At 43.9% G+C, this 9,862-nt stretch overlaps 2 protein-coding genes across 3 annotated transcripts; one reads left to right on the top strand and one right to left on the bottom strand.

Moving 5' to 3' along the window:
- Positions 1-2,137: 2,137 nt before the first annotated feature.
- LOC119311781 lies at positions 2,138-4,822 on the top strand. Of its 2 annotated transcripts, XM_037587482.1 has the most exons (7): positions 2,138-2,270; positions 2,801-3,130; positions 3,216-3,335; positions 3,421-3,576; positions 3,929-4,101; positions 4,294-4,399; positions 4,490-4,822. In XM_037587482.1, exons 2-7 carry the CDS (start codon positions 2,888-2,890, stop codon positions 4,517-4,519), a joined length of 828 nt encoding a protein of 275 aa, XP_037443379.1. In that variant the 5' UTR covers positions 2,138-2,270; positions 2,801-2,887; the 3' UTR covers positions 4,520-4,822. The 2 variants fall into 2 exon arrangements, with proteins under 2 accessions (XP_037443379.1, XP_037443380.1); XM_037587483.1 differs by lacking the exon at positions 4,490-4,822 and having other exon boundaries at positions 4,203-4,329.
- A 387-nt stretch (positions 4,823-5,209) lies between these two features.
- Positions 5,210-9,615, bottom strand: LOC119311783 (transmembrane emp24 domain-containing protein p24beta3-like). The gene is made up of 4 exons (XM_037587484.1): positions 9,232-9,615; positions 6,759-6,945; positions 6,471-6,578; positions 5,210-5,663 (listed from the first exon to the last, which is right to left on the bottom strand). Exons 1-4 carry the CDS (start codon positions 9,442-9,444, stop codon positions 5,530-5,532), a joined length of 642 nt encoding a protein of 213 aa, XP_037443381.1. The 5' UTR covers positions 9,445-9,615; the 3' UTR covers positions 5,210-5,529.
- Between the last annotated feature and the right edge of the window lie 247 nt (positions 9,616-9,862).

Here is a 9,862-nt window from a genome sequence, read left to right on the forward strand (position 1 = left end):
ACCAATTTTAGTAGCCAGTGCCTTCACTTTTCCATGGAAGGCAATAGGAAGGTCGATGATGCATGCCCAAATCTCAAACGTGAAGAGCTCGATTGATGAAGCCTTTGTGTAACCATCATATGGGGCGATGATCACCCGTTTGCCTCGAAAGTGCCACGGCCCCCCTTGGGTAACTCTCTCCCAATCACCCAAACAATCAAACTGCATCTGGAAGAGATTCTCCTCTAGGGTTTTCATTTTGACCGGCCTAGCAAGGTCCCAGGCCGTCCTCATGTTGCGGAAAAACCAGCAGGTGCTAAACTCCTTGTCCATATGAACTCTGACCAAGATCATCCAACGGAGTTCTTCCTCCGTCGGGGCATCATCATCATCGAAAACCACATCATCAAGGTCATCTTCCTTAAGGGCCAACTCCTTCATTAGCTCCTCCAGTTTTGCCTTCCCTTTGTCCCCCGAGGCTTGAGCATCTCTGCGGTTCGCCATGGGTGTGTCGACAGAAAGAACAGATCGATCTCCCAGGCTTGGAGCCGTCGGGAGGAAAGAAAACCTACCTCCCCGAGTGGCAAGACCGAACCAAGGCCGAGAAGTAGTCTAGTGCTGCCCCGAGATCGGCCCGAGAACGGAGGCTCAGCACAACGGAGGAGGAGGATGATAGATCTCAACGATCGCCGGCGGCGTCGAGAGGAAAATGGAACCCTAGCGAGAGGGAAACGCCCCCGTATTCGTAATGAGAAAGATTAACAATGGTTTTTGCTCACGGCTGAATGGGCTCTCTGTTTTCTCGCTTATTTCTTGGGCTTGTTACGTACTGCAGAAGGAATGCTACCTGGGCTGGGGCCCTATCTTTCGGGGCTCAGGGCGAGCGCCCCGTTTGCCCGGCCTATGGGTCGAGCCTGCTTGTAGTGTTGCTAATGTTTGGCAACTGGTTTAGAACTCTTCTCATGGTAGGAGCGCTTGCTTTATTTGGTCGCTGGCTATGTAGAGATGGTAAGGTTTTCAACGATAAAAGTACTTCTCTAATGCAGGTTATCTACAGATTATCAAGACTCTTCGTTTATGGTCTTCTCTACAACGCCTGGAGAATCGAGACCTATTTACGAATGTGTGTACACGATTGGAGGTAACGACGAGGGATACTTTTATCCAACATAGGTGGTAGCATGATCTTAGGAGTGGCCCCCTCCGCTCTAGGCGTTATAGGACTATTCATGTTTCTTTGTATTTTGGTTTTTTTATTTTTTGTTTGTGTAAGAGGACCTTGTTTGGCTATGTGCATCTAAGTTATGCAGAGACCACGTGTAATGCTTAAATCTTTTAAGTAATAGAGCGTCCCTTTTGGAAAAAGAGTCATCAATGAGTGTCCCATATGGGGTTTGTAATTTAAGTTTTTACCCAGTTTTTCTCTAATTAACCGGACAACTCTCTTATCTTTTGCCTCATTTCGAATAAAAGCATTGCAAAAATAAAGACGCTAGTACAGAAAATATGATCATGTATTGTCTATGGTGTGCTCAATCTTTTATTTTAGATGTAAACAAACATAAAGCAACGAGCTAGTTTAGTTAATCGCAAGTTTATTTTTAAAGTTTATGAATCAAACACTGATGCAGATTGGTTAGATAAGTTTTCAAACTCTCTTGATCAGGGGCGGCACCTTTGGTTGATCCATCCATGATCCCCTTTTATACCACTTCATGTGGACTACGATCAATAAATTTCAGTTATACCCTAAAAAAACAAATGATAAGTGTCACATATGTGGCATGAAGTAACACCGTCCAAAAACTAAAGCTTACCATCCAAATAGAAAGTTGTCATGTTTCACAACTAAAATTGGCATCCTCGGGCAACTAAAAACAACGTCAGACTGACATTGCTTCGTGCCACACGTGTGACACTTATCAGGATAAAAAAATGCAAACGGAGTTTTTTTTTTTTTTGCTGAGAACATCCAAACGGATTTATTCGTCGACCAACAAATAGCATCTCCTGGGCTACAAACGGGCCACGACTAAAAACAGATTCATCGAGAGCGATGGGCTGCTCTCCACGGGGTCCACGTCGCCGCTCGGCTCGCCAGTCATTTTTTATCGTGGCCCCTGAATTTCCCCTCCCTTCTCCACAGCATTTCCGTCGCCGCTTCTTTTTAACCAGTAAACCCTCCACGGTGTTTCTATTTTCACCTCCTCACCACACATTCCCCTTCGCCGTCTTCCTGCGGATTCTCATTCAGCTTCTTCCGGCCGCCCCGCCCCCCGCCTCCTCCGGCGGTACTGATTGTTCTTCTCCACCCCCTTTGGTTCTCTGTCTTTTGAGCTGGTTCCGGTTGAACGGGTCGATTATCTGTATCTGTCCGATCCGGCATGTGGAGTATTTTGGCTGTTTGGGGTTGGGATTTCTGGTCTGGAAGAATCTCCAGTTTCGTGTCCCTTCCAAGATTTTCACTCGGTTCGGTTGTCGGCGGTCGGGAAATGGCCGAATTTGGGCGTGGGCCATTCATGAGCTACTGATTTATACAACTTGATGCATGCTGTCCATCTTGATTATGCATATCCTAGTATGGCGCACTGATGTAATCAACATGGAAATCTCAAAAATAAAATGATGGCGTAGTCTGTGGAGTGTTCTAGTAGCTTGTAAGTTTTGAGCTTCAAATTCAGTGTGTGTTGGAAGAAATAGAGAGGATCTTTGTGGGTAGTACAGCACCGGCAGTTTTCTGTTGCAATTTCCTAGGAAGATATAATAGTTTTGGAGCCCTGAGTTCTTGTCTCTTGGCTGATCAAATCATTCTCTATTGTAGATTTGAGTTACCCGCGGCTTCTGAAATCTTCTCCTGTTGCTGGAGAAATGCGCGAGCTGCTTGCCGCAGCTTGATGAGTGTCCAGCCATGCCGACGCTACACGGACCCATTCTGTTCGTCAGGCCCGGTGCTTACCAAGAGCTGAAACCGTTCCCGAAAAACACCGCTGGTTCGTGTAGCAATTTATTGGGTTGCAACACAATTTGTAGTTCCGTCGAAGACCATCATGTACAGAAGCCACACATTGTTTCTAGCTTGAGAGTTAACTTTACCAGAGTCAGTCATTATCTTCAGAGAAGCTTAAATGAGAGAACTACAAGGCACTGGCTGGTACGGTATGCTTTTCCACGGACCTCCCATGTGTTGAATTCTCAATCACCGTTTGTTTATATGTGAACCATTGTGTTGTGTGCAGCATCGGTTTCATGTTAATGCTTCGTCAGATGAGGACTTCCGCTCATCGCGCAATATAGCGACCAGCCTATTCAAGCAGTATAAGAACGTCATTGATCGAGGAGGTGGAGATAACATAAAGGTATTGCTTCTTGTTGAGATTCTTCACTGGTGTTCTTGACATACCTTCTGTCTGTAATCATTATGTCGCCTTTTAATGTTAGCAGGGGTTTGTTAGTGCTGGAGTGCAAGCATATGCCCTAGGCTGTACAGAAGAGGGGCTTAGAAAGGAACTTATGGATATAAAAAATTCTGGTGTCAAGATCGAAGGCCTGCAATCCTTTGGAGGAACAAGCTTGAGCTTCAAAGTCCGTTCTTTTGAGGTTAGCATGTTCAAATATACTATAAATTAGTCTGCTTCTGTTTACAACTATAATATCTTTTATCTTCATATATCTTGCATTGCAACTATACTCTGCTCTGTAGTATTCACAGTTTTACACTCAAACCAATGAGCTTGCTTTGATCCATTCCGTCACCACGTCTTTACTTTCTTCTGAATCTGTTAACGACTGTCGGTAGATAAGTCCGATAAGTCACACTGGCAAGATATGAAGTTTGGTATATGGTATCCTATAGCCCCGTAGAGGACATGTTCGTTGTGCCAACACCCTTGACGAGATCTTCAGGCGTTTCGTTTCCATTCGTCTAAAGTCTTAACGATGATTTTTTCAGGTAAAGGAGTGCATTCTGTGGCTCAGTATAGTGTTCATTACAATCCTATGCACGCCACAGCCGACGGTCATCAGGTGGTCTACCACCCCACCGGTGTCGGCGGACGTCTTGCATCAGTGGAAAGGATTTTGTGCCCTGATAGCAAACGCTTACTACACCAAGGGCATGGCATGGTAAGAATGTTTTATCTGTCGACGTTTTCTTCTTTTTTATCCCATAATATCCTATATTATATACCACTCCCTCTGTCCCTTAATATAAGATGTTTTTGCAGTTCAATTTGAACTGCGAAAACGTCTTATATTAAGGGGCAGAGGTAGTACTTGCTACTGATCAAATCCAACGCGGACGAAACTTCGACGCAGGCTACCAGTGAAAACATTGCAGCTGGAACAGATGGCTGTGACAGGCAGTTCGGAGGAGCCATCGCTAGTAGCAAGTCGGATGCAGTTAGTTTTCAGTACGTTAGAGGTTCGTAGCAGCAATCATTGAATCTCTGGAAACTAGTCAAATGAAATTACATCCTCATTGTTTTGCCTGGTTATTGTTCCAACTCTGTAGGTAGTCAGCCCCCAATGGCCAAGAGTGTGATAGAAGGAAGAGCAAGCAATATGATCATACAAAGGCCTGCAAGTTTACAGAACCCATGCCACATCCAAAGCCAGGGATGAATCTTCTTTCTCTAATGTGAATGTACTGAAGAAACAGGTCTACTGTACTGAAGATTGTGAAGTATTTATTTGGTAAATACATGTATATAGAACCCACAGCTGCTGTAAATCTTCGTCTTCAGCTACAATATAATAGAACCGAACATGTATGTGACTGCTACAACTTTGTGGTTTGCACACTTTTCGCCGTTTAGTTTGCTAGACATGCGTCAAATTCCAAGAATTTGTCTTGGCCTTTCTGGCGTTATGATTTTAGCGCTAGCAGATTACTTCATTTCTCCTTTTGTACAAAACAAATGGGTTCACAATACTTGTTACTGTCATTGGATTTCTAACCATTAGCGTGTTAACTGTTTTACAAACAACACTGTCCTCCTGTCTTGCAAAGTTGCATTTGCATGTAGTGTAACCCTTCACAAAAGAGGAGCAATAAATACCCAGGAAATTTTGACACTGTAAACAGAGTTTACATCAAACTTTTCCGCCATACCTAGTACCATCCATGATATTACCAAGCTTTTCGGCATCCTGGACACAAAAATCACACCCCCATGAGGCTCAGCTAGATCATCGCAGTTTCATTGCAAGCCATTAACCCATTCCCTGCATCTGGACCAAGACGTGATAGAATAAAAGAGAGAACAAGAACTTTGTACCAGGATTTACAAACTTCATAGCACATCATCGATACTCTCGACACCCTTTTTTCCCCTTTCAATATGATGAAGACTCTGAGGATTAATTATGTATCTATGTCCCACAAGTGCCCTTCACATTTCACGATAGTTGCTGCTAAAGGTACATGGTGATATAAATTAAAGAGTATTTTTAGACTAACACCAAGAAAAAGGGGTGAAAAGCTACAATATGACAGAAAACATTCCCTGTTGGAGCCACCTGCTGCTGCCATGCCTTGAAGTAGACGGTGCCCTAGACCCTGTTGTACCCCACGTTTTTACTGAACAGGCGGCGGATGTAAACGACTTGCAACGCACTGGCGGCCATGAAAGCCGCATACTCCGCCATAGTGTAGAACATGACACGCCTCCTGGTGCTCTCGTTTGCTGGATTCAGTTGGCCATGAACATCACCGTCATCACAAAAATCATATGAAGATAGGATAAATGTAAAGACAGCAAAGCAATAAATGGATAATGAGCAGTGTCCTTGGCAGCTTGAATGTGTTAAATATCAATAATTCCCCTGTTATTCTCGGTATCTAATTTGACTCTGGTGGTTTTCAAACTAAAGAAAAAAAACTGAGATATGCAGGTTAAACAAAAAATAAGTTTGAATATTGTTCCCTATTCAAGATCAAGTATTCACCATTGAACAACACGCTGCTATGGTGTGGGTAAAAGAAAATATGCTAATTCTACAAGGGAGCATAACTGGAGAAAAGGAAGCTTAATAAACTCCAATGGAAATTAGTCACCGCCTCCCCACTTAAGAAACCGTGGACATGTAAGTGTTCCAACTGTCCTAGTGCATTTCCTTCAGTAGTTCGGGTATTTTTGACTAGTTGCTAGCTTTAGGAATTTAGTTGACACATTTTGACTAGTTGATACCTTTTGACTAGTTGCTAGCTTTAGGAATTATCTCCATCTTATCTTTAGGAGTCTACTGCCTCTATAAAAATAAGTCCCCTTCATTTGTTCATCCCTGCCCCTGAGGCATGGCTGCCATCAAACGGACGTCATGCCTCTTGTCGTTCAGTTTAGTATCATACTTTGCTTAAAAAATCTAGTATTGGGTGGATCAGAGTAAACTCACAGGAAATTTATGTACTCTATACATGGTTAACAGGGCCATACAAGAAGGCCAAAATCACTAGATGATAACATCTACAGAAGAAAGTTTATGAAGCTTACTGTGTCGGTGACGAGCGTCACGTGCTTTTAGGTACTTCTGCTCGGCAGTGACAGATTCCAGTGCTTCCTTCAGCTCTGCAATTTTCACATTGATAGGGTCCAAGTGCTCTGGAACAGGAACAAAAAAGTGTTAAAACTGAAGGAATCAGAAGTTGAAAACAGATATCTTGATGAACTAGCAAGCCTAAGATCACATAAACCAATCAAACTGATTGTTGCTCAATACACGCAATTTAAAAAAAAAATAGGCAGATGCTGAAAATCTCAAGGGACAGTCACTACACTGACCATCTTTCGCCAAATTGTGCTCATTGGGTATGTGCCCAACATGAATGTAGAAAGAAACAGTTTCAGGTGCCCCATATGGATTATGGAAGCAAAACTTATACATTCCACCCCTTGGAGCTTTGAAGTCAAATTTGTCACCAGACTTTCCCTTCATCGTATATACAGTGTTACCACCTGGTGAAGTTACCTACATGGATGGAAAATGCACTAGAGACTATCAGAAGAAGTTGATGGATTGTTAAGTGAACGGAATAATATACTTAAGTACTGACATAAAATGCAGGCTTACAATTCAATATTTCACAAGTGAACATAACAGATGCAACCAGTGCAAAATTAGTTTTGCTAGTATGTATACTAACAAACTAAATGAAGGAAAGGGGAGTGGTTAAGTCTTTGAAATAGATCAACTTTATTCAGAAATAAATAATTTCACATGGGAAACAAAAATGACACATCCCAGCCAAAGTAAGAAAATCACAGTAGCAATACACTAAGTAGAATGGACTCCAATATTTTCCAGTAGCCAACAGCATTGTTGGTCATAAGCAGAAACAAATAATATATGCACTGGCGTAAAACAAACCACCATTTTTCTCAGTACATGAACTTAAACCATCTAATATAGCTGGAGTGAAGTCAATTGCGCTCATATGCTGATGCTAGTATCAAGGTGAAGCAAAAACAAGTTGATGTTTAATTTGCCTCATCAATCATCTACAAAATGCCTACGCTAACCAAAGTTAAAAAAGGCACGCCTAAGCGAGCGCTTAAGCACGCCTAGGCTCTAGGCATTGGCAAAACGCATTGCGCATAACTATGCTTAATCTGTGCGTAACTGCGCATAAGCATGCGCTTTGGTCAGTAAAGCGCAAGGCGGTGGCAAAACGCACAATTAAGCCTAACGCTTTTTTGAACTATGACGCTAACTAGCAATACTGCAAGACCAATTCATTCAGCATTATCCTCCATAGTTAAAAATGGCGCGCCTAAGCGAGCGCTTAAGCGCGCCTAGGCTCTAGGCGTTGGCAAAACGCATTGCGCATAACTACGCTTAATCTGTGCATAACTGCGCATAAGCATGCGCTTTGGTCAGTAAAGCGCAAGGCGGTGGCAAAACGCACAATTAACGCCTAGCGCTTTTTTGAACTATGTTATCCTCAACCAAGTAGGATGGAAAATATACACGTCTGAGTTCCAACCAAATTTTTTACTGGTTTCTTCTTCCAAAGAGAACTGTTAGGAATTCCTCACTGCTAATAGTAATGCACAAACAGGCTTCTAATATGCAGAGTTTAAACCTCAAGGACAATATGACAACATTTTCTTTTAATCTCTAGATCTTTTAGACAATAATGGCTAAGAATTGATTTTTGCCCTCTACTACAAAACAGGTCATTTAACCATTTAAACTTTGGGAAGAGGTTTTTCCACGTTCGCTGCTTATGCAACATCCCAGCATGACAGGAAGCAACTCCTTTGAAGCCTTCTCCACTGATGTGATTTTTTCCGAGTTCAACTGTTTTGTTGCTTTAGTAAACTGAATCACCGTAGCAAAATATTTCAGTGTTTTGCTGACCAGTTCGGCCTGGGTTCTCTACTTGAGTCTGCATTTGTTGAAAGCAAATTCTAAATAAACAGGTTGACTGAATCAAATTGTCAATTAAATCCAGATGTCAGTCTTATTGTCCTTTATACACCAGATAACAAAGCATGCAAATGCAAAGGAAACCAGAGAAGACAACCATTTTACATGTAGATAAACAAACACATCAATTATCAAGCATATAATACCTCTAAACAGTGAAAGATAGTTCAGGTGCTACTTCTAAATGAAGATAAGTTGAGAACTGATCCTTTAACTGTGATTCAAGTAAAGAAAACGTATTGTTGTTGGGAAAGTACGGTAGGTTCATTGACTTCTACTCCCTCCGTTCCAAAATAGATGAATGCAGAAATATAATTGAGAAAGGATGAATAAAATGTGTTCTCCAGTGAAAAAAATAACCAAATCATATAATAGACCACCCACACATAAATTAGCATCTTGTGAGGCAACTGTATCCACACGCAATCCATCCAGCCTGAATGACTATGGCAAACGTATGACAAAAGGGCAACAATCCACCAAATCTCCTCCAAAAATCCTGACTTTGAGCCAGAGCACAACAGAATCGACTAAACGACCAATCAACAACAGGAACGAATTACAGCTAAACATCAAAAGCAACCTAAATCACAAAGGTTAATGATCGACATCAGTTGAGATCACCAGATCGCCGCAGGTATTTCGCACCCACAAGCCGCAGATCCCACGAGGAGGCCCCAATCCCCACTCGATTGCCAATCCAATTCCCCAGATCCCAAGTAAAACAACCCATAAACCCAGCTAAATCCAGACCTTCGTAGCCAGATCAAAGGCGCAGTTAGAAGGTAGCCCAGAGGAGATGGGGGGATCGGCCGGGCGCCGTACCGTGAGGTCGATGCCGGGGTGGTCGGAGCTCCAGAAGATGTCGTGGTCGACGACGACGAAGTTGCCCGAGACGGAGTCGCCCTCGTAGGGCACGAACTCGTGGATGCACTCGGTGTCCGTCACGGTCACCGAGAGCGCCTCCGCCCGCCACCCGGCGGCCGCCGCCAGCGCCAGCGCCGCTACCAGCAGCATAGCCGGCCGCCACCTCGCCATGGCCCGCCGGTGGGTAGCTGATCCAACGCTCGCACCAGAATCAGCAGACCCGCTGGTCTAGGGCTGGGATTCAGGGGTGGTGGGCGGCGAGCTCCGGTCGCGCACGACGGGGGAGGGGAGGGAGGGGAGGGCACGCGAGACGGAGGTCACGAGGGCGAGATTGCAGACGGGGAGGGGGCAGATGTCGCGTGTTTTTGCAATAAAGGACTCTGCTATTTGCGTAATAGTGCAACATGCCGACGTGGAGTTTGTGCGACGTGGCCGTGTGACTGCGAGTGGCTGCGTTGTCTGACTGCGTGGCCTCCTTGGGCTGCCGTTTAAAGGCGCCTTTTGGTGATTACGTAAAGAGAATAAAGGAGACGCATTGTCCACGGTCAAGTGGCGGACGGAGAGGAGATGGGGAGTTGCTCGGTGCTCT

The sequence above is a fragment of the Triticum dicoccoides genome, chromosome 5B, assembly GCF_002162155.2.
Source record: "Triticum dicoccoides isolate Atlit2015 ecotype Zavitan chromosome 5B, WEW_v2.0, whole genome shotgun sequence".
NCBI classification, from domain to species: Eukaryota; Viridiplantae; Streptophyta; class Magnoliopsida; order Poales; family Poaceae; genus Triticum; species Triticum dicoccoides.

Bases quoted from the DNA above. Each gene is read 5' to 3' on its own strand.
- LOC119311781 (XM_037587482.1), top strand. From the start codon at position 2,888: ATGCCGACGCTACACGGACCCATTCTGTTCGTCAGGCCCGGTGCTTAC. The intron at 3,577-3,928 runs GTTAGCATGTTC...TGATTTTTTCAG, and splicing joins TCAAAGTCCGTTCTTTTGAG to GTAAAGGAGTGCATTCTGTG. The intron at 4,400-4,489 runs GTTCGTAGCAGC...CCAACTCTGTAG, and splicing joins TAGTTTTCAGTACGTTAGAG to GTAGTCAGCCCCCAATGGCC.
- LOC119311783 (XM_037587484.1), bottom strand. From the start codon at position 9,444: ATGGCGAGGTGGCGGCCGGCTATGCTGCTGGTAGCGGCGCTGGCGCTG. The intron at 6,579-6,758 runs GTCAGTGTAGTG...TTCCTGTTCCAG, and splicing joins GCACAATTTGGCGAAAGATG to AGCACTTGGACCCTATCAAT. The intron at 5,664-6,470 runs GTAAGCTTCATA...AACTGAATCCAG, and splicing joins TGACGCTCGTCACCGACACA to CAAACGAGAGCACCAGGAGG.